The 23651-nt window shown below is 43.3% G+C and overlaps 1 protein-coding gene across 7 annotated transcripts in view; it reads left to right on the forward strand.

The window, feature by feature from the left end:
* The window catches only part of CHL1 (cell adhesion molecule L1 like), a 129059-nt gene that overhangs the window by 83523 nt on the left and 21885 nt on the right, over positions 1-23651 (forward strand). For 6 of the 7 annotated variants that reach the window (XM_063165034.1, XM_063165033.1, XM_063165038.1 and 3 more), the window contains 12 exons: positions 938-1108; positions 2888-2935; positions 4961-5081; positions 7995-8179; positions 13876-14007; positions 15186-15323; positions 16593-16704; positions 17382-17548; positions 19037-19202; positions 20411-20535; positions 22646-22747; positions 22944-23141. In XM_063165034.1, coding sequence (XP_063021104.1) covers positions 938-1108; positions 2888-2935; positions 4961-5081; positions 7995-8179; positions 13876-14007; positions 15186-15323; positions 16593-16704; positions 17382-17548; positions 19037-19202; positions 20411-20535; positions 22646-22747; positions 22944-23141 — 1665 coding nt within the window. The remainder of the gene's footprint in view (positions 1-937; positions 1109-2887; positions 2936-4960; positions 5082-7994; positions 8180-13875; positions 14008-15185; positions 15324-16592; positions 16705-17381; positions 17549-19036; positions 19203-20410; positions 20536-22645; positions 22748-22943; positions 23142-23651) is intronic. The other variant, XM_063165037.1, reaches the window with a different exon arrangement.

Consider the following 23651-nt stretch of genomic DNA (forward strand, 5'->3'; position numbering starts at 1 on the left):
GTTTTCCTCTTTCCATAAATAGATGATTGATTTATGATCCTAAGGGAAAAATAATCCACCAGATTTATATGATTAGCTCCTGGTGGGTTGCTGTCCTATTATTCTGCAGCATTTCTGTTCTGCAGGAATTTCTGGCTTTTGGAAAGCAAAACAACTCTGTTTTTTAATTATCAATTTTTCCTTATCAGTTATATAGGTATACATTATTATATAAAAATATTTTTAATCACTTTTATACTGAATATTGGTAAATAACCCATTGCCTCTGCTGGATTTTCTGCCTCTTTTACTTCAGAGTTTCATTCTCTGTATCTGGAAGGCAGCACACGAGGGGAGCATTTGGTGAAACAGCCCTGTGTTGTTCCCACCTTATCATTTGCTGCTAGAAATGGAGGGATGAGACTATTTTCAGGCTAAGAATGATTTATTGCTCAGATAAACATCAGTCTCAGAGACTGAGAGATTTTAGAGGAGCAAGAACTCGGCCATAGCTCAGAGTAGTCACAGGTTCTTTGTTACAAGGCAATACAGAACTTTCTAACCCAATGGACAGTTGCCAGAGGGTTTATTTTGTTTTTCTAATCTATAACCTTTAATTAATTTTGCTGCATTGTGGATACTTTTATCCAATGGGCTATTATCACATGTACACATATGCTTCTATCATCACTTGTAAACTCTTAGCTTATTCCATACAACCACGCCCCTACATTATAAACCCTTCACCATCTTATCAGTACAGTTTCTCATTTACTTAAGCCATATTCTCATCTACAGCTATAGAAATATAAGTTTATGATTTTTCTGCTTAATGTCTATGTGTATTTTTACATCAATCCAAGCTTCTCTCAAGCCTGCAGATCAAACCCTTCAGTGTCTGTGCAAGTTTCTGTATTTCCAATTCCCACACCACCTCACCATTACTTTCCCTTGCCAGATTTGCAGCACATCCCACAGGACGAGAGGGTCTCCATGAGCCTGCAGGGAGATCTCTACTTTGCCAACGTGGAGGAGAGTGACAGCAGGAGTGATTATTGTTGCTTTGCAGCCTTCCCCAGGCTCAGGACCATCGTGCAGAAGATGCCCATGACGCTCAAGGTTTCCCGCTGTGAGTGTGGGGCTGGGCTCTCTGTTTGCTGCTGCTTTCTGAGCTCCCCAGGCAGCACTGCATGGAGATGCGTGGCTCTCTCAACACAGGGCACCTTGCTGAGTTTATTTCCTGCATTATTGACCTCATTCTTGGGGCTAAATGTCACTGAGAAAAGCTTCTTGCTCCAGCCTGTGTTCTAGGTGGCCATCCCAAGGCATCAGTTTCTCCTGTCCCATCTGGGTCACTTTGGGGTGGCTGCCTAGAACAGAGGCTGGACAAAATTAAGAGAGTAAAATGGGTATTTATTAAAGGCCTTTGATAGGCACACCTTGAGCAATCAGGAGCCTCCCAGAGGCTACACCCAAGATGGACAATGGCCACGAGTTTTTCAGACAGTTGTAGGTTTGGTCCATTCACATATTACAGGTTAATTTTCCAATTACAGCTTCAGAGAATGAAGTAATTTACACCAAGTTTGACCCCCAAATTCATTGCTGTTTACATTTCTCAGAGCCTGAGGCAGTGAGGTATCCTTGATTACCAGGCCTGGAGAGGAATTTTTGTGTCTGCCCAAAATATGAAGACAGTAGCTGACACTCTACGTGTCAGAGTTATACACCAAAGCAGTACAGGATTTGAAACATTTAAAAGCTAAAATCCTAAGGCATCACAGTCAGACCCCAAAAGTGACCTTCCTCCTGCTGTCCCCACAGTGAAAGCCAAGGGTGCATTAGGGAAATCTGCTGCTCTTGAGTCCAGCAGCTCCCCCAGGAATGGGAATTCACTGGGTTTTTGTTTTGAGGACTTTGTGGCTGCCTCTGCCCTGGCCAAGGCCTGGTTTGCTCCAGCCTCAGCAGTGAGGTTGGAAGGATGATGTTTTCCAGGTTTTTCCAGGCAGCCTGGAGCACCAGAAACACAGGAGGTGTTTCCAGTTCCTTGATGAAATGATGTGTAGGGAATTTAAGATTTCACTTGTTCATTGTGGATCTTTCAGACTTACACAGCCCAGAAACCAAGGAGAATTTTGTCTTCATGAACGAAACCCTCATGTTTAATATGTGATTTTTGAGAGTTTTCTTGTTGAGATAAAAAGAAAAAGGATTAATAGTGGCTTTGTGTGTTTAATGCTTGCTTAGACTGCATCTTGGGGTAATAATTGTGAGAAAAACATTGAAATTAAATGTTGCTCTCCATGGCTTTTCAGATGGGTTCAGTCCCCCACACATGCACACAGAGATTAGAGAAAAACAAGATGGGTTTTGGCCGCTGGTAGCCCTGGAAGTGGCCCAAAAAGCCACTTCAGTGTGTCCATCTTGTCATCAAAGCCACAGGACCTGGGCCAGGAAAAGATGAGAGGCATGAACTGAAAGGGTTCTGTAAACTCAGCTTGACATTGCCCACTCCTCCCTGTGCCAAGGGCCTGGTGAGGGGCTGCATGAAAAATAAATAGGACAAAAACAAGCTATAAGAAACAGGAGAATGAATAACATTTTATAACATTTCTCTTTCTGGATTCTTAATGATTTTTATTACTGTACATAGCAAGGTTGAAATGCTGACTATATCACCCATGATGTATTTTTCAGAATAACACAAATCTTTAAAGCATTTTCATTGCATTTTCAAAACTCTGTTGCTCATCTGTTGCTTTCTTTTATATTTTTCATTCTTTCTTTCTTTTGGGGCGGAAATTGGGGGGTGGGGAGGGGCATGGTTTTGTTTTGGTTGATTTATGGTTTCTTTTGATTCTGTCTCAACCCTGCATGTTTGTTTGGTTGTCATTTTTATTTATTTCAGTAAAGCATGCTAATGACTCAGGCTCACCTAACGCTGCTGTTACTAAGGGTGAGTTGAATCCATCTGTTTTTAGCCTTTGAACTGAGACTCCACCATCTGAGGTGAAATGGGAGCTGCTCAAAAAACACATCACAAAAGCCTCTTGATTGTGATGGGGTGGATTTAAGCAGTCCAGGGAGCACAATTGGCTCATCTTGTAGTTTCTGAGAGCAATCTGCTGGGCTTTTAATGAAAAAGGCAGGGTTTTTGACTTGAGAAAGGAGCTCTGTGAGGGGGTGGAAGTGAGGACATTGATGTTCAGGGTTTCTCATGTTATCAATTCAGAGCAGGAGCCAGAGCTGGATGCTCCAAATCTTTTTCTGGCTGTTAAAAGAGCTCTGGGATGAGACAGCCAAGGTTTGACACCATGAATTCACGTCCCAGGGGTCAGCCTGGGGCTGCATTGCTCCAGGATGAGCTCAGGGTGTGGATTTATGGAGTCTGGTGCCCTGTGGTGGCTGTCCCCATCACCATTACTAGATAGGAGCTGGCTCTGTCTCTGTGGTGCCCTGTGTGCCACCAGCACAGGTGACACTGCAGCAAAGCCCTTCTCATCCTGTGCATTCCCACTCCCACTGCTCTGCCTGCCCCTCTCTGTGGAGCAGATCCTGGAAATACCCTGCAGGCAGCAGGTGCCCATTCCTGCAGTTCTCCTCCTGCTTCCTTTTGTTTCAAATACATGAAATTTAGGCTCTGTAGTGCTTAATTCTTCATTTCTTTGGTTAAATACCTTTTAAGAGTCCTTTTTTTTTTTTCTTTTTAATGCCCAATTTCAGCCTCCTATACATTTTTTTTTTTTGCCAAGCAGTGTGGTTTCTGAAAAGGAGGTTATCCTGGAGTGTTTTGGGATGGATAACTCAGAGCAATTCTCCTCCTGCTTTCTTTTGTTTCAAATACACGAAATTAAGACTCTGCAGCTCTTGGCTCTTCATTTCTTTGGTTAAATACCTTTTAAGAGTATTTTTTTTTATGCCCAATTTTAACCTCCTCTAGGAGATTTTTTTTTTTGCCAAGCAGTGAGGTTTCTGAAAAGGAGGTTATCCTGGAGTGTTTTGGGATGGATAACTCAGAGCTCTCCTCACTGCCCTGACTTTGCCCGTGGAGCTGAGCCCTGGAGCAGCACAGGCAGGGTTTGTGCACTGTGGCTGCCCACCAGGAGCAGTTTTTCCCTCCAAGGGATGTCTGAACTCGTGCTGGGAAGGAGCCTGGCTGCCTTTGGCAGCAGGAGGTGGAGGGCAGATGGGAAATGTGTGAGAGTGTCCAGAGGCACCAACGTGTCCTGCTGCACTCAGGGCTCTTGTGACACAGATCTGCACAGATACCAAGCAAGGGGAAATTAAAATTAAAAATGAGAAAATGGTTCAGGGAGATCTATGTGGTCTTTTACCAAACCATCCATAACTGGCTATTTTTTAAAGAACTAGCACCATTTGGGGACTGATTCATCAGTGTGCTAATTGTTATGATAGTGATAACTGGGCAGCCACTGAACCCTGCATTTTTCATCCTAAAACCCTTGTTTGGCAGGCTGGAACAAATGGGCTGTTGGAATCAAGTGCAGCTCAATCTTGTTTTATTATTTTTACAGTCTCCCTTACAAATTGTATCTCTATTATTGTAGATTTAATAATTGGAGCAGGAGGGGCAATTCTGTGGGATGCTCAAGTCAGGAAAGGTGAGGTTTCACCTGAGGTTTAAAAGATGATGGAGCCAGTGCAGAAGAAAGGTGCTAAGAAAGGAGGTGTGGACCTGAAGATCAGGAATTGGGAGGATCAGAAGGGTGATAGGAAGGGCCAGTGCTTGGAAAATTGGATATAAAACTGTAGGAAAAGGGTTTTCCCAGCACTGCTGCATGTTGATATCACTGCACCTCCCTTCTGACTGTTATCAGGGCTCTGGATTAGCCTCAGAGTAGATAAGTAAAAAAGAAAGCACACAAATGGCTGTCAGAAACCTGCCAGCAGTGATATTTGTGGCATTATTGAAGAATATCTGAGATTTCCCACCTAACTTCTGCTTTATTTTATCTTTCAGCAAATTTTATCAAGGAGAGGAAGCCCAAACTGCTGATCCCTCCTGAATCTGCTGGCAGTAGCTCATCAGTCACTGTCATCAAGGGAGGTGTCCTGCTCCTCGAGTGCATTGCTGAAGGGCTGTGAGTAATGAAAATGCTGCACAAACTTAATCACCTTTGGAGGGAGAAATGAGCAAAGAAAAAGGGATATTACAAATTATGCAACAGTTTTAAATGCAACTCCTGTGCAAAGCTTTCTGCACCTGTAAAGCAGCACAGAGTGCAGGCAACAGTAGTGAGTTGGTTATTGCTGTAACTTGTAAACAAGTAATTAAAACCATAAGGTGGTAAGTATGGATTTATTTTTAATTTTCCTATTTTAAAAACTGATTTTTTTTTCAGTAGTGCTACTTCTGAGATGTCAGAAACTAAATAATGTCAGCATCAGCTTCAGTGCTTTTGTTCACAACCTGTAATGGTTTTTGTCTGGTTTTGCCAATTCAGTTTTGCTTCAAAATTTAAGATTTTCCAGGTGTAAGATCTCAGTTTTTTAAAAACAAAGTTCTTGAGTGATATTACACAAGACATCCTTTAAGGAATCAATACAGTGAAGCAGTACCAGCTGTGTAAGTGTGATCCTGACCAATCCAGCAGCAGAGGGCAAACCTCAAACCGTGGGCACTTCCAGGGATCCAGGGGCAGCCCCAGCTACTTCACAGGGCAGAGTTTTTCCTAAAAGCCCCTCTAAATCCCCTCTAAACCTTATCTCAGTTTGCAGCCATTCCCCTTTGTCCTGTCACTCCAGGCTCTTTTAAATAATCTCTCTTTACTTTGCTGAGTCCCTTCAGCAAGGGAAAAGAGGGAAGGGTTAAAATAGCTGCTTTATGATGGGAAATCATAAAGGACAATTTTTGTGGGAAATTAATTTGTAGAGAAGTCTTAAAGACTTGTAGACCAGTTCTTGTCTTAAACTTGAAAAAAAGTTCATACAGTATCTATTTGTATACAAATTTTGAGCTAAGAAATGCTGATTTAAAAATATTATAGAGTAAGACACACATTGTTGAGAGAGAAATGGAGCTAGAAATAAGTTTTAAAAGGTGATTTTGTAAATAAGACTAAATATTTTAGAGAAATAGAACTATGAAAGATGCATTGTAGTAGGACCAACAAAGGGTAATTTTAGATGATTAGCTTTAAAACATTTATAACATAATGTGCTAAAAACCAATAAGCTAAGAAAAGCTTATAATGTATCACTTAATCCAACAAATTCCTTGTAAATAACACAGGCCAAAATGAGGAAAGGGATTGGGAAATAAATGTTGAGTTCCCCCCTGACAAGGAGCTGTGATTCCCTTCTCAGGGCTGCTGCTGCACCTCCAGCTCACTCAGCCCCGAGCCCTGCTTTGCTCTTCCCATGTCCCAGTTTGTGCCCTGTGCCTGTCACTGCAGAATTTGAGCTGCCAGCACAAAAGCAGAGAATCTGTGCACCCCCTGAATCCCCAGTGAGAGCAGAGTCCCTCTGGTTTGGCTGGGACAGGGCTTTGTGTGGAGCAGAGCTTTAAATCACCATCCCCTGGTGCTGGACGTGGAGCTGCAGGCTCTGCTTCACACCCAGATAATTCCCATTAAAGGCTCTGCAATTCTCTTCCCTCCATAAAATTCCAAAGTCAGGATATTTATCTGCCTGCACATGTTTGGGGCATTTTGTTTTTTCCATGTGGGCTTGAAAGGGCATTGCTGGTGGAAGCTGGCAAGGAGTGGAGTTGGCATTCCTGAAAGGAGGTGAATGACTTGTCTCTGTTGGATTCACTCCAGGTATCTGCAGTGAGTTTTGCTTCCCTGTTGCAACATTTCCTTGTCTAATTCACTCCCCACCAACCCCCAAAGCCACAGCTCTGATTTTAGAAGGTTTTCAAGGGATTTTAATAGGGAAATCACCTTGGGCATAATCAAATATGAATTTTGATGTGCAAGCATGAATATCTGATACAAGAAGAGAAAGCCAAAAAAGTCTTTCTGTCCCTTTGGAAAAAGGTAAAAAGAAAGAAATATTTTTGTTTCACTCTAAATTTTCCAGGGAACTCTTTAAAAATTAATTTTTTTAACAAAAAGGTGGCTTTTTAAGCAGTCACTTTTGAAAGAACACAAAGTACTTCTTTGTCTTATCACCAAGAACACCTTTTCATTGAAATCCTTCAGAAATGCCAACTCTTAGAATAAAATGTTATTTTTCTTTGCTGAAATTCCCATTTTCAGCAGAAAAACACTCAGCTTTGCCTACATCTCTGCCAATCCACCCTGCCAAATGTCCACAGACCATGGAAGTGGATTTCAAGGAACTCAGCTCAGGGGCACCCAACTGCAAAATAGGGAATTCGGGACATTTCCAATCTGTCACTTTTTAAAGATTTATACCCTGAGCAGTGGCAGTGTCAGGAGGGCATGGCCTGGGAGCTGGCTTTGGGACAAGAGTGGCATGAGGGCTCTGGGAGGGAATAACGGGGTATTTGCAGGGCTGGTGGAACAGCAGAATTTCTGGGTACCTGGGCATGGAGCCACGGGCACAGATGGGCACAGGAGGAGCGGCTCTGGTGCTGTGTCTGTGTGTCCTGTGAGTGTTGGGGTCACCAACCACGTCTGTCCCCGATTCTGTGACACTTCTGGCCCTTTCTAGGGATGGGAAGAGCATTTCAGCCACCTCCTAAGAGGCATTTCAATGGATTCTGGCCCTCCTGGCTGTCCTCAGGTGCCCTTTAGGGGCAGGAGGGGATGAGCTCCTTTCCCACTGTCCATGCCAAGGCACATCCAAGGAACGCAGCTTTGCCCTGGTGAAATCCCACTCACAGGGGTTGTGCAGAACAAGGAGCAGCAGAGCAGCTGTATAGTGTAACCCTTAGGTAGCCCCAGAGTTTTCAAAGCTTTAAAAGCTCAAAATCCCCTAAAAGCACCTCCCAAACCCTGGGTGGGAACAGCAGCTCTGCCACGCGAAGCATCACAGCAGCTTCTTGTGTTCAACTCAAAATCTTCTTTTCCTTCCTTTGTTCTCAGCCCAACTCCTCATCTCAGCTGGGTCAAGGTGACAGGAAACATGCCCAAGGATGAGCCAGAGACAGAGAATTTTGGCAAGACCCTGAAGATTGAGCAAGTGACAGCAGCTGATGAGGGGAAGTACGAGTGCACGGCCAGCAACCCCATGGGCAGCGCCAAGCACGAGTTCCATGTGCATGTGGAAGGTGCTCAGTACTCTTCACTAAAATTATTGTTTTGGGACTAAAAGGTGGGAAAAGGGAGGTGAAGGAGGATCTTTGTTAATATGAGCAACTCCACAAATTGATGCCAGCCTTTTGAATTTGGGAAGGTTTGCACAAAGTAGCACCTCTAAAACAACAGCAACAAAAAAATTTAAATAGTGCTTTTTGGGTTTTTTCCCCCCTGAACCATGAAGGCCTTAAAAAGCAGGGAACAATATAAAATTATAAAAAACATATAAAAAATGTGAGCAAGTTCAATAATCTAAAGATGGGAGGGAGTCAAGCAGAGAGGTTGATGCAATGTCTTGTACTAAGCTGAAGGTCAGAAGGAAGATCTAAATATTCTTTTTGCTCTTAAAAACTGTGAAAATGGCTATGCTGCGCTGGATCAGAGAGACATTTAGCTCAAGTCCCTTTCTTTGGTTTCCACCAAAAGTGGGCTCTTAGGGAGATCTGTGAAAATTCAGTGAGCAGACAAGGTATCACCCCTCGCATCCTTCACCTGTTCCCTTGCTGTGATTTTTGTACAGGCACAATGTCAGTGGAGAGCGTTTTCTGGAATCCCTGAAAAGTATCACAAAACCTGTGAAACAATGTAAAAAAAAGATGCTTTCTACTATTTTTTAGCAGTTAAAAAATGGAAACATGATCCTTTTTGTCACCTCAGTGAGTACCCAAGGCTTCTTTTTCCCTTCTCCTCCTCCCCAAGCCCTGAGGTGTGCATCAGGTGGAGATGCCCTTTCCTAGGAGCCAGCAGAGCTCTGAGGAGTTGTTGCAGAATCAAGAACTCTCCCTTCCATTTTTTCTGCCCACAAATATCTACAAACTGAGAGCCCTGAGGCTCAGCTGAAAAACTTGCTGAAAACATTTGCCTGATGAAAAACGCTCCAACCTCTGCTCAGCACTTAAAAAATAGAACAAATGCCTGGCAGTTTTACCCTGTTAACCTTCCAAGGGCTTCATTTTCATCAGAGCTCCTCATCCCTCTGTGGTCACCCAATTTCTGGTGGGAGAGGAGCACTTTGAGCTCCCTGCTCTGTATTTTCTCCCAGTGGCTGTTGAATCCTCTCCATTCCCCCAGCCCAGCCTTGTCCCTTGCACTCCTCTTGCCCTTGCTGGGATTGTGGCAGAGGAGGATCCCAGGGCATGGCAAGTTCTCAGCTGGGGTGGAAGGGAAGTGCTGACTCCTAGAAATCCTTCCAGATGGTTTGGAGCATCTCTGCTGTAGCAGAATATTTTAACAATCTGGCGATGATTTTCTCGGCTGCAAAATACAAATCGATTTCCTTCAAAGAAATTGCAGGAGCTGCAAAAACTAAAATACCAGGGAAATAACATTAATTTTGCAGTTTAGAATGTTGACCTTCTTCTCCCACAGTTTCCAGAGGAAGGAAAACTTCCTGACAAATTGTTATTTTTGCTTATTAACAAATAAGAACTTAGAAAAAGGGAAAAGAAGGAAATAACCCCACTCCAGCCATTGCAATGTAAAAAATCCTTTTCCAATTGGTATTAAATCCATTTGTGCAATTAAAGGTGGCTCCTGTCAGCAGCAGGGATTCTTTCTATTAGGAGCCACCTCACATGCAAGGCATCAAGGTAAACCTGAGCCCCAGCCCTGCTGTGTTCTGCAGCTGCTGAGCAGCAAAGGTGGCTGTCATCAATCAGGGATGGACACGTTCATCCCTCCTGCAGCAGCTCCTGTGAGCACACCAAGGGCACATCCTGAGCATTCATTTCAGGAGGCTTCAGGGAGCTGCTGCTGCTCTTGGGCTCCTCACACCCGACAGGTTCCTCTCACAGGATGCACGCAGGGAGATGAAAATTAAATATGGAAGAAAAATTAATGTGTAATTAACCTGCAGCCATCCTCGGTGGAGTGCTGGGGTGTAAATCAGGATTTTTCTGTCGCTGTGCCATGTTTTCTGCTCTACTTTCTGGTATTTGAGGATCTCAAACCAGCCCACCCTTCTAAATACCAGTTTTAATGATATTTGCATGCAGCCCATTTCCTAATCCTACTGAGTCTGAGGGCAAAGATTCAGGCAATCATTACCAAGCATATGAAAATATTCAGCAAGCAAATTGTTTGACTGTTTGAGCATTTTAATCTCTCTTTGCAAGGGAGGATGTAGCCTGGAATACCTGAGCAGACACAAAAACCCCACTGTTGTTATTAAAATGAGAATTATTTTTAAAAAAACAGCAAAGCAAGCCCACAAATTGTTTTGACTTCAGGTGTTTATTTGGTTGTGGTTTGTAGTTCACCAAACCCAACAGAAAATGAACATATAACCTGCAAACCTTGCAGGATCATAATGATCTAAAGTTACTTTGATCTCGACTGAGGCTTCTAGGTGGGGTTTAATAGAAATAATTGTTACAATATAATGATTAATTATAGTAATAATGTAATAGCTAAGGGCCTTTGCAGTTATGTCTCATAATACTTTTATTACTCAGCCAGAGAAAAAGAAAAGAGATTAAATTAATGGGAAGCAGAACTGGGTGTTTTAATCAGGCTCAAGCTTTCTGTTTCACTGGAAAATTGCTCCAACAGGGATGCAGAGCCCAAGGTGGCATCAGCAGCTGCTGCTGGCCTGGGGTGGGGTGGATTCCCAACCTTTGGGAGGAGGATTTGAAGTGACAAATTGGGAAAGTGGTGTGGGAGAGAAAGGATGGGTTCGGTAAGCACAGAGCAATTCTCACCAGGCAGCCCTGGTTGGCCTCATCAGCACAGGCTGGGAAATGCCTGCTCGGGAGAATTGGGAGAATCCTCTGCATGGCAGGAGGAACATCTCTGGGAAGTGTTGGTCTGGCAGAAAAGGAAAAAGTCATCCTGGGAAATAGAAGGAAAAGTGTTGTTGTAAGAGACTGCTGGGAACTGAGATGGTCTCACCTGAAGTAAGCAGGTTTACAACTTCACCTTCTTCAGGAAAGGTCAGGAAAAGGCAGCAGGGGTGGTCACAGGGCTCAAAATCATGGCATTTGGGGGAAAAAATAGAGATATCTTTAATTTATGAGAAATTAGACCTGGGGAATGCACAAGAGCCTTGAGAGGAATGGAAGATTCTCCACCAAGTTCCCTAGGGGTGATGGAAAACAGGGGAGAGTTAAACTGCAGCAAGGCAGAGGCTGGTTAGATGTCCCAAATTTGTTCTACTCATGGGAGAGTCTGAGGGGAATGTTTGGATCCTTTGTGGGTATTTTGGATTCTGTTGGAAATGCCCATTTTAGATCCTTTTCATTTCTGGATCTGTCAGTATTTCCATAAAGACATAAATCAGTCCGTAAAAACAAATTGATAATTCTTACCCGGAAGAATAAATGATGCAGTGAAATATTTGCCATTCCAGATGAACTATTTGATTATCCAACCCCTGGATTTTGTAGTGGCTAAAAATATGTGTATATTTTGTATACTTTAGGTGCTATAGCACATCTGCCACGTGGAAAAGAGGTTCTTCAGCCTTTCTGTAAAATTGCATTTCACACCTGGCAAAATCTCATTGCCTCTGACTTCACAGCTTCTTCAGTTGCTTGAAACACCCACAGCAATGCCAGAATTGAGAAAGGAGAGCAGTGACATCAAATATCAGCTCGCAGCTCCAGGGTGTGGGCACAGATGGAGATAGGCAGGGATCCTTCAGGTGGTTTTTATTCAGCCTGTGCCTGTTGTCTCCAAACCAAGGAAATATCCTGTCTAAGTTTGTGGCAGATTTAGAGGGAAAATTCCACACCGGCAATTTAATCAGGACTGCTACAAACCTTTTCACCTCCATGCCTTTGGCTCATCTTTTCCTGGTGAAACCATGGTGTATATGGGAGAGAAGAAAAAAGAGCTGCAAAACCAAAATATTCTGGTATTTGCAGAGCTTTTCCCTGGAGCCAAATACCAGGAAGATGAACAGATGTGGTCATGTCACTGTGGGATGGGAAGAAGCACTGAGTGAGGATGTTGGTCGAAAAATCCCTGCTGTGTGAAGGAAGTGGGATGATTTTATCATTTTAAATAAGCTTTAGTGGTTTGAATTTCACTTCAGTCTTTATATATTAATTAAACCATTCCTGGGTGCTCTCCTGTGGGACTGCTGTTCTGGGTGTGGAAATGCACCTCACTTTAGGGTTGGTTTTTTTAAAAATATCTGTGTGAATGTGAGCAGTGATGTTTTGCTTTAGCATATCTCACTGATAACGTCTGTTGCTGTATTCCCAGGCAACAGCTCTGTTAATCTTCAAAGCCTTTTATGAGCATTAACTAATGAATCCTCAGGTTTTCCCTACATTACCTCACCTTTTTAACAGGGAAAGAGGCCCAGTGATTCTCCCAGCACTTGCAGAAGAGGCAGTGTCAGGTCTGGTGTTAAAATCTCAAAGTTTGGTGCTTTTCAAGGGGAAATGATGAATTCAAAGCTGTGGGACCTGCGTTCAGTCAGAATTAAGCATTTATGAGATAAATTCCCGTTTTCTCCCCTTCATTTCCCTTCCCTCATTATGGATGTCTGTTCCACACGAGGTTTGGGTACCTGATGCTCAGGGGTTGCTCTGCAGAGCTGAGTTTTCCCAGAGCTTCCCCGGAACATGGGGAATGCAGCCGCACATGGCTGCTCCTCTACCACCACCGTGTGGGCACCCAAACCACTCATCTCCAGCCATGAGAAATCATTTTACCATTCCTAAATGTGGTATGGATCAGCCTCTGCTCTGAGTACAGCATGGAAAAACAGCAAATGGAGGTGATGGTGCATTTCCTCAGCCCAGGGAGAGGGGCAGGTGGATCAAAGGTGGATCACTGCTGTCCTGGAGCTCTGTCAGCTCCCAGGGAAGGTGATGGGAGCCACTTGCTCCTGCCTAGGGAGGGGAATTTGAACTGGATGGATGTTCCCACCTTGTCTTGTTGAAATAGCCTCACCTTAATTCATAGATCACACTCACATCTGAGGGTCCTTGAAGAAATGCTGAACCATTCCCTCCCTGTGCCCATCCATTTCCCACTTGGATGGGCACTGCCCGTTCCTCCACCCTGCCTGGCACCCACCCAGCCTGCAGGACAGCCCTGGCGGGTGCTGATGCCAGTTTCCCCTTTCCTTTACACGGGAAACACGAGGAATGCAGCTCAGCCATTGATGGATGGGCTGTGAGCAGCGGCTGGGAAGTGTTGGTGGCGTTTGCCATCTCCTGGAGAATCCCAGCAACAGCAGAGGGGCTGAGACTGTGGTGCTCAGGATTTCAGATTTTCCATTTTCCATCTTTTTGGAACCGTGCAGTTCTTTAGTGTGTAACTCCAAACCCCACACTCAGTGGGAGCTGCTGCTTTCCCATTTGGGGCAGACACAACAATTCCTCTGCAGGCCTGGCAATCAAGGACACCTCACTGCCTCAGGCCCAGAGATGGGAACAAAAGTGAGTTGGGGGCAGCAAACTTGAGGTGAATGACTTCATTGCCTGGAGCTGGAATTGGAAGATGAACCCCAATATGCAAATGGACTAAACTTATAAAAGTGTGCAAACCCTGACCCATCATCCATTTTTGGGTGCAGCCTATGGGGCTGCCCTAAATGTACCTGAAGATCCTTTAATAAATATCACAGCTTTTTATTCCTTTAATTTAGTTTAGCCTCTGTTCTTAGGCAGCCCCAAAAAGCATTAACTGATCCCTGCTCTGTCTCTTTCCCCAGAGCCTCCCCAGTGGCTGAAGAAGCCCGAGGGTGGGGTCTACAGCGTGGGGACAAACCTGGTGCTGCTGTGCGAGGCCATCGGGAACCCCGAGCCCAGCATCCAGTGGAAGCTCAACGGGAGGCCCATCGATGGTAGGTGCAGGGGCCAGGCTGCCCTCCAGGCCCTGCCCAGCTTGGCTGTGCTCGGGAATTTTTGGGATCTCTCGTGGCAGGAACGAAGTGATGAATCTGACTCCATGTTCTTAGAAGGCTAATTTATTATTATATTATATGTTCAATATTATATTATATTGTATTCATTTTAATAATTATATTAAATATATTATATTATATTATATTATATTATATTATATTATATTATATTATATTATATTATATTATATTATATTATATTATATTATATTATATGGTATCTATTCTATTCTATTCTATTCCATTCCATTCCATTCCATTCTATTCTATTCCTATACTAAAACTATACTAAAACTATACCAAAGAATAGAGAAAGGATACAGCCAGAAGGCCACAAAGAATGATAATTAAAAACTTGTGACTCTCTCCTCAGAGTCCGACACAGCCTGACAGTGATTGGTCATTAAGTCAAAAGAATCCATATGAAACCAATCAAACAATCACCTGTGGGTAAACAATGTCCAAGCCACATTCCAAAGCAGCAAAAAAACAGGAGAAGCAAATGAGATAATTATTGTTTTCATTCTTCTCTGAGGCTTCTCAGCTTCCCAGGAGAAGAATCCTGGCAAAGGGATTTTTAAGAAAATGTGATGGTGATTGTGTGCCTCTGTATCACCCAGTTTGAGGGGACCCACAAGTCCCAACACACAAAATGATATCTGGTTTGGCACCTCTTTAGATATGAATTGTTTATTTACTTAAATAAACTAATATTTAAATAGGATGCTTGAAGAGGGTGGTGGTGAATGTTGCACATGTGTAGCTGTGGTACCTTTGAGGTGCCCAGTAACTCTCCCATCTTTTGGGGATCTGGGACAGCTTGAGGGCTCCTTTGTGCTTCTGAGTAAGCCCAGGTGGCTGGGGAGCACTGGTGTGGCAATATTATAATTTCAAAAAGTCTCTGTGGCGAAATTACTGGAATTTGGTGCTCTGGAGCACTTCCCTCAGGCCATGGGACTGCTGGCAAAGGCTGAGCCCTGGAACTCACAGCTCTTGGGCACAGTCTTGGTTGGAACCTCAAGATGTTCTTTCCTTTGCCTTCCAAGCGGTGAGGAGAACCTGGGAGCTCCCCAGTCACAGTGCTCCTCCATCTGCTGACACAATCTGGTGTTTTCCAGGCAGGACCTTCCGAGGGAGAATCTCCACCAGGGAGATCAGCCTGACCAACCTGCAGCTGCAGGACAGCGCCGTGTTCCAGTGCGAGGCCACCAACAAGCATGGCACCATCCTGGCCAGCGCCAACGTCAATGTGCTCAGTGAGTGCCCCGGGCTGTCCCCTCCCAGAGGGCACATCCACAGCCCAGCTGAATCCTCACAGCAGCCTGAGGCTTCTCACCACCTCATGGGCCCTTTGGGTTCCATGGTTTCATTGGCTGGTCATGGGCATCTCATGGTTCCTTTGGGTTCCTCATAGTTCCTTTGGGTTCCTCATAGTTCTGTTGGTTTCCTCATGGTTCCTTTGGGTTCCTCGTGGTTTCCTTGGGTTCCATGGTTTCATTTACTGTTGGTGGGCATCTGATGGGTCCTTTGGGTTCCTCGTGGTCCCTTTAGAACCATGAGAAACCCAAAGGAACCGAGAACCGAGAAACTATGTTCCATAGTTTCTTTGGCTGATCATGGGTATCTCAATGGTTCCTTTGTGTTCCATGGTTTCATTGGCTGGTCATGGGCATCTCATGGTTCCTTTGGGTTCCTCATGGTTTCTTGAGTGCCACAGTTTCTTTGGCTGGTCATGGGCATCTCATGGTTCCTTTAGGTTCTCATGTTTCCTTTGGGCTCCTCACAGTTCCTTTGGGCTCCATGGTTTCTTTGGCTGGTCATGGGAATCTCATGGTTCCTTTGGGCTCCTCATGATTCCTTTGGGTTCCATGGTTTCATTGACTAGTCATGGGCATCTCATAGTTCTTTTGGGCTCTTCATGATTCCTTTGGGTTCCATAGTTTCTTTGGATGGTCATGGGCATCTCATGATTCCTTTGGACTGGCCCCAGATTTTTAGAAATGTTATCCAGATTTTTGCAACAGGTTTTATCATGGGCAGTGTGATGTGCTTAGCACAGGCACTCCTGAGTTTTGATATATTTTAAAAATGTGGTTGTGGTTGGGCTCAAAAACTTTAATTCAAAAACAGTGAACCCACTGGGGACTGAATTGTGGCCACAATGCTGGTTTTGAGTTAAGTGTACTTTTAATCTTTGATTTCAGTTGTGATGCTCAGTCTGTTCTTTGAAGAAAGGGAGTGAGGGGAATTTATTTAATAAAAGACATCTCTAGAGGCAGCAGAACTGGGTCTATTTTCTCTTCTAGATGTTTCAATTTCTGCCATGTCCAGCAGGAAACCCAGGTTATCTGTCAGTGAAGGTTCTGAGAGCTCAGCTGCTCAGTGCAACTCTTCCAAACAGCTGTGAAATTCCCATTAAACACCTCAGTCTCTCACCCTTGCTGGAAAAGGGCAGGATGCAGGGCCAATATTTATATCCTTGGTTCTGAAATGCAGTGCTGCTCACCCTGAATTCTCTCCTGCAGATATTGCCCCCCTGATACTGACCCCAGATGAGGAAAACTACGCCACAGTCGTGGGTTACAGCGCCTTCCTGCACTGTGACATCTTTGCCTCACCTGCAGCAGATGTCAGATGGTAAAATACTGGGAAATGGGTTTTTTTCATGTGAAACAAGTTTCTGCAGGCTTCCCCACGTTTGTAAAGTCTGCTAATTATAATTTCTATGGAGTTAAGAATAGAAATTTGCAATGAAACTGTATATAATGTAAATTCTCTCTGTTGAAATGTGCTTTTGAGAATTCTTAAGAACTGGTTTGGAGAAAAAGAGTTCCTGGAAGTCCTCAATATATGTTTGAGACAAATGCCAGGTCATACATTAAACAAAACGATGCTGTTTATAGCCAAATACTGCTGCAGCTTCGCCAGTTTAAACTTGAAGGGTTTGCTGACAACCCTTCAAGTTTGGACACACTATTGAGGTGGAAGTGCAGTGACTTACAGAACACATTTACCTGGACATGCATCCATAGGGTTGGAAATCACAGGATTGTCACAGCAGATGATAGGTGCAATAAAGTTGCAGGTGGCAGCTACAGATTAAAGACAGAGCATTTTAGAGAACTTTCTAGACTCTGTCCCTGTGGGTTTGATGTGTAAAACTTTATGATTTGCTGCCTGTGCATGTTGTATCTCACTAATCCTGACTTTAATTGCTCAGTGGCAAAGCTGAGTCCCGGAATTCCCCTGCAATAACCCCTAACCATGAACTGACAGTTCCTGCAGTAACCCAGGCCTGTTTTCATCACCTTTAGGACTAAGGATGACAGCATAGAGCCCCTTTCAACGTTTCGCTACGAGGTGAACAAGAACGGCACCCTGGAGATCAGGAACACAAACAAGGAGGATTCGGGGTCCTACGCCTGCTGGGCTGCCAATTCTGTGGGGAAAAGAGCAATCACTGCTAATCTGGATATAAGAGGTGAGAAAAGAACAAAAACTTTCATAGCTGCTAAGATTTTATGTCTGTAGTTTATCGGGAAGTAGTGAATATTCAGTCCAGGGTACAGATTTATTCTGGGACTTCAGGAATTCTCTGGATATTACAACCTGAAATTATCCACAGGTCTCGTATATGTGTAGCCTTTAACTTTTCAGCTGGATTTCTCCATGCTCTCGCATAGTGCTCATTTTCTTCTGGATGCTTGCAGAAGCTGCACAAGCCACCAAAAATTTGTATTTACAGATTATATTGAAAGGATTTCCCCTCCTTTTTTTCACTGCCCTGTTATAGTCAGGGTAGGCTCTTGGCTGACCCTGTGTTCCTGGGCTTTGTGGGGTCCAGATGTGCTCCAGGTTCTCCCTCAGCTGTGGGATTCCCTTCCCTAAAATCCCTTCCCATTTGTTGATCAGAAGGCACATCCCAAAAACTGGATGAACTCCCACCAAACACGTTGCAGGTTGCTGCTGTTTGAAGGATTTTGCACTGGGTTTTTGCCTGTTTGTTGATAAATATTTTTAAACAGAGCAAATAAAAATCCTCAGATGTGTTTACTTATAAATTTGAGATACGTCCCTGGTGCTGCAGCTCTGCTTTAAGGGATTTGTGTGGTTGGTTGGCAGGGGGGTTTTTCCCTGGAGGGTGTGATGGCAGTGGGCAGCTCCTGTTGGGTACACAGGTGGCATTTAGTGGGTTTGCTACAAATTTACTTAGGATTTAGGGCTTGCCAATAAAGAAAACAAAACCCTTAAATACTCAATTAGCAAAGCTCTCTGATGTAGGTTTGCTGTGACAAACTTGAGGAAAAAGCTCACTCATTGTGTTCCATTTCCACCCACTCCCTTGGCTTTGGGAATTTTACAGTGCTAATAAACATGAAAATGTACAATGAAATTGTCACAGAGCAACATTTCACTGCAGAAATAAATTCAGCTAAACGCTTTCTTCTTACTTATTCATCTGTTTCTGCATTCAGATTATAGTCAATTAAAAGAACAAACTTGATTGCAATAATTTTTTCTCACTTGACTTTAATATGCTTGTAATTTTTCTTGGATCATTGCCAAAGCTTATTTCAAATGGCAATTAGACATAAAAATCATATTCAAGCCTTTTCTTTTTTTATCATCCATTTCATGACAAGTTGCTAACAAGGATTTTCACCTGTACCTTTTTTTTTGAGGATTTTTTTTCTGGAGCTCTTTGGTTTGGAGTGAACTAAAAAATGTTTCAAGATAAAAAAATGTTTGAAGATAAGAAAAATGTTTCAAGATAAAAAAAAAAGAAATCTTGGCAAATATCTATTTCAAACCCCACCATCTTTCATTTGAAATGTTTGTGTATATATGACAAAAAAAAGGACATGGTTGTTGCTCCTGAGGTTGATTTGCGTAGATGAAGTGCTTGGTGAAAATTTGATGTAATAGCCCCTCTCTCACCTAATCAAAGTGTTTTTCTGTGATCAATCAGATGCTACAAAACTTGTTGTTACTCCGAAGAACCCCCGAGTGCTGAAATCACATTCCATTTTATTGAAATGCCAGGCTGAGTATGATTCCCACTTGAAACACAGTTTTAAATTATCCTGGAGGAAGGATGGAGCTGAGCTGCCAGTCAACAGCACAGAAGGTGGCAGGTGAGTGGGGAAGGAACAAGGCTGTTCTTGATCTCAGCTGGATAATCTGGCATGGTGCTGGAGCTGGAGTTTCATTAAACATGAGCCTTAATAGCTTGAAATGCAAATTTATGTCTGCAAAGAATTCTCCATGTGCTACGTGAGTAGATCTGCATTTTACACACTTCTGAATATAAATGCAGCAATGTGAGTTTTGAGCCAAATGGGTTTGGGTTTATTAACTCTGGTATCATCATAGCCGAATATAAAGTTATATATTAATATATATACATATGTATATATATTAATATATATATTAATATATATTAATATATACATATATATATATATATAAATATACAGACATAATACATATCTGTATTTTTATGTATAATATAAATGTTGGCCCAATACAAAAACACAACCCTGACCCCAGTGCAGGTTGTTTCTGCACTTCAGTGGAACCAGTATTTTCTTGTAGTTTGCACTTATTTAGCCGAAACAAAGTCTTTGCAATGTGATGGTTAACAAGTTTCAGGGATTCTGATATGAATCTTTCCTCCATGTGAGTTTAGGATTTGCAGGCTGAATTTTGCCCTATTTTTGGATTTCCATTGACCTCAGGGGGCTGGAGCTCAGCCTTTATTCCATAGCGAGGTCCCACAGGGGGAAATCAGATGTCTTTATTAATTACCATAGGAGAGAGATGATTCCCTAAATATGGACAGGCTGAAAATCCCGCTGGGCCCTTGTAGGATGGTGAGGCAGTGCCATGGAAACTCCATGCTTGCCATGGAGCCCATGGCCTTGGATTCTTGGCAGTTTCCCTGCTGCTTTAGACATGACACAAGTGCCTTGGGAATGCTCAGTTTCCCTCAGTCTTGCAAAAATTCCATCACAAACCCCATGTATTTGTCTCATTAATGACATGCCAAAGTCCTATGGCCCAGACGCTCATCCAGCGCTTCTTTTCAGAGCAGGATTGACAGGCCAGCCTCCAGCCACAGAGGCTAAATTGCCACAAAATACAAATAATACTCCTCAGCACAGTGTAGGGCAGAGCCACAATTACATTTTAATGTAGCAGGCCCAGTGTGCAGCTATTTGATGAGAGTGCCCCGTGCCAAGTTCTATTATGAACAATTTTTCAGAGAACAACATTGTGTGTCATACTCATCTTACTTATTTTTCTCATCCTTATTATGTTTCTTTTTTTTTTTTTCTTGCAGGATAATTCTGGACAGGGATACCCTGTTCATATCCAGTGTTCTCCTGGAGGATCAGGGAGTTTACAAGTGTGTGGCCAGCACTGCCCTGGACACTGCTGAGGCAGAGGCACAGCTGATTGTTCTGGGTAAGGTCGATTTTCCTGCTGCAACTCCTTGCAGCAGGAATTGCCACTGCAGCACTTCTTTGCTTCCTTTCACAGAGCCTCAATAACCCAATTTCACAGAGCCTCTCACTCCTTAAGCTCAGCTGTGCTGTCCCTTATCTCTGGGAATGGGGATGCTGACACAAACTTGATTAATTTTCATCTTTGCTGTAGCAAGGTGAGGCAGCATTTTTGCCTCAGCTCAGAGGCTGCAGGAGTTGCCCAGGCTGGAAGGTGTGAGAGCATTCTAAGAATTGTTCTGCTATTGCTTTGAAGTCCTTGGCCAGTCCTTCACAAGAACTGGACTGGTTTTGGAGGCCATCAGGCCAATATTTGGATGTGCAGCTCCTCAGAAGATCAGTGCTGGTTAAGCACCTCAAAGGAATTAATTCTATCTGTGAACTGAGCATGAATGATTGTCCAGGGACAAAGGGAAGAGCCTTCTCCCCGTGGTCAGAAGCTTGGCTTTCTGAGAGCATCCTCACCACCTGCATCCCTCCCTGAAGGACCCTTGGAATTAAGAGGATGAACTTGTGGAGTGCTGTGCACCCATTGCACCCAAGGGCAGCAGCCAAAATTCTGCTTTGTGGTCACAATTTCAGCCAGCCTGGTCTAGGTGATGGTGTCCCTACCCGTGGCAGAGGGCCAGAATTGGATAATCTTCAAGGTTCTTTCCAACCCAGACCATTCTGTGGTTTTATGATTTTCTGACAGCTTTGCATCATTTTAATTACATTTATTTTTGCTTCATTTTACATTTGTGTTTATTGCTGGCAGTGATTGCAGCAAGAAATAAGTCAATCTGCCCTTCAAGATGTTTTTCCACTTTAAAGGAGTGATATTTTTCAGTAAATAGTAAATTAGGAAGATGCTGTGCACATTATTTATGGTGCTGTGTCCTTCAGTGCTGTATAATTCAAAATGTTTGTAGATGATTCGTTACTTCACTGATGAAAATTTCATAAAGCATTTTATTCCTTTTTATAAAGGTGCTTTGCAGAAGAAGAAAAACAGTTTTGTGCTCTTTTCCCTTGTTTATTGCATATGAGAAAGGTCTTGGTGAATTAACAATTTCTTTTATTTTCCAAGTGAAAAATTCAGGTTTTTGTGATCAAGAACTGGTGGGCTGCCTGAAGAACTAGATAGAGACATCAGATTAGGGGCAACTGAGAGTAAAATAAATACTCAATTAGAATAATTCTAAGTATTTGTTAGGTGTTTAATGATCAGGTAGAGGGGTGAGAATATTTAAGACGCACCATCGCTATCTTTAAATTAATATATTGAATTTTAACCAGCTGTACTCCGAGGATAGAGCAGCAACATGCCTGCAGATTAAACTGTGCTTTCCTGATATTTTCCCAGCTAAAAGAGAAATAGAGAAAGAAATAAAAAGAAAAGAAAAAAAAATCCAAACATAAACTTTTTAACTTCTTGATGTATCCTGAGATAAAAACTCAGTATTGTAATTTAAAAAAATCAGTAAGAACGCAGTGAATTTTTTACAGAATGACAAAGACAGTGGTGATGGTGGAAATCACTGGTTTTTCTGTAAGAAATAATATCATCAGTCAAAAGTTTAGTTGGGACAGCATTATTTGAGCTGGCAGGTAGTGAATTTCCCAGTTGCCCTTTAATGCAGATCCCATGGCTGGGATATTGAACATTCTCCTTTCCCTCACACCCTCTAAGGCAAAGTTCAGTAACTGCCAGAGCTGAGGCTCCTTCTCCCACTCTGATTTTTCTCAGGGTAAATTCAAGTGATGCTGGACCTGCCTAGAGCAGGGTCAGTGCCTGTTAATGACTAAGCAGATCTTGGGGTTGATTTGGAAAAAAAAATTGTTGGTGCAAGCACAATATTGTGGGTAGAGGGTGCTGAATTCCAGAAGGATTTTGTGTTTAAGGCAAAAATCAGCACCTGAAGATTCAGGACCTTTCCAAGCAATTTCCACTTTACACAACCTGCCCATCTTGAAATCAGGAGGAATTTCACCACCATCTTCACTGACTGTGCTGTTCCAACCCTTTAGAAGATGCCAGGACAAACAGAAATACCTTGCTGTGCTCCTGACACTTCTCCTTTCTTTCTCAGATGTTCCTGACCCACCAGAAGATCTCCAGCTCTCGGAAAACCAAAACCGGAGCGTCCGACTCTCCTGGAAAGCTGGGGCCAGCCATAACAGCCCTGTGAATGGTAGGAAGGGGTTTCCAGCATAACTTTTTAGGGCAGTTTAAAATTCTGGCATGTCCTGGTTGTCACAAACCTTGCTGATGGCCAAATTTAATCACTTTAACTATGACAGTTCGTTAGTTGCAAGTTCATTTCCACCCCAGGCCTTTCACACTAAGTTGGATTTTTAATCTTGTTTTTTGTCCTTTTCCCCGCTCAGAGTCAATTATAGAGTTTGAAGAGAACCACTGGGAGCCGGAGATGTGGCAGGAGCTCATCAGAGTGCCAGGGAATGACACCACAGCCCTGCTGCCCCTGTCCCCATACGTGAATTACCAGTTCCGCGTGGTGTCCGTCAACGCTGTGGGCAGGAGCCAGCCCAGCAAACCATCCCTGCGCTATGCGACCCCTCCAGCTGGTAAACCTGGCTCTGCTTTCCTAAATATTCACAATTTCAGTGCTTTTTTTGGAATATCTGTGCCCTCCCATGCTCCAGAGGGTGTGAAGGAATCAGGGTCGCTTGCGCTGCTCAGTGGCAGCCTCAGGGATTATTAAAAGTAGATCTTGTGGTGGGAATTGCCCCCAGCTGGTTTGGTGGACTGGAACAACCCTCAGTAATTTTGGTGGGGCAGGTGACCATTTAAATTAACTAAAGCAGTTCATTTTCAGAGAGGTAAAATCATCTGGAGGATGTCTCGTGACAAGTTATATTCTGATATTTTAGATATTAATGAGATGGGAAACCTGCTGGAGTGAATTCTTGGTAAAAAAGAGCAGCCCAGCAGTTGCACATCAAATTTCCAGGCATTGTTTTGAGCATTTGATGTGCAGTTAGAACAAATCTAAATTTTAATGATCCAAATTGCTGTGCTGCATAAAATTCCTGAGGATGCCAAAGGGAGGAGTCCATGCTGCTGAGTTTTCCTAC

Source organism: Melospiza melodia, chromosome 10, assembly GCF_035770615.1.
Source record: "Melospiza melodia melodia isolate bMelMel2 chromosome 10, bMelMel2.pri, whole genome shotgun sequence".
Lineage (NCBI taxonomy): Eukaryota > Metazoa > Chordata > Aves > Passeriformes > Passerellidae > Melospiza > Melospiza melodia.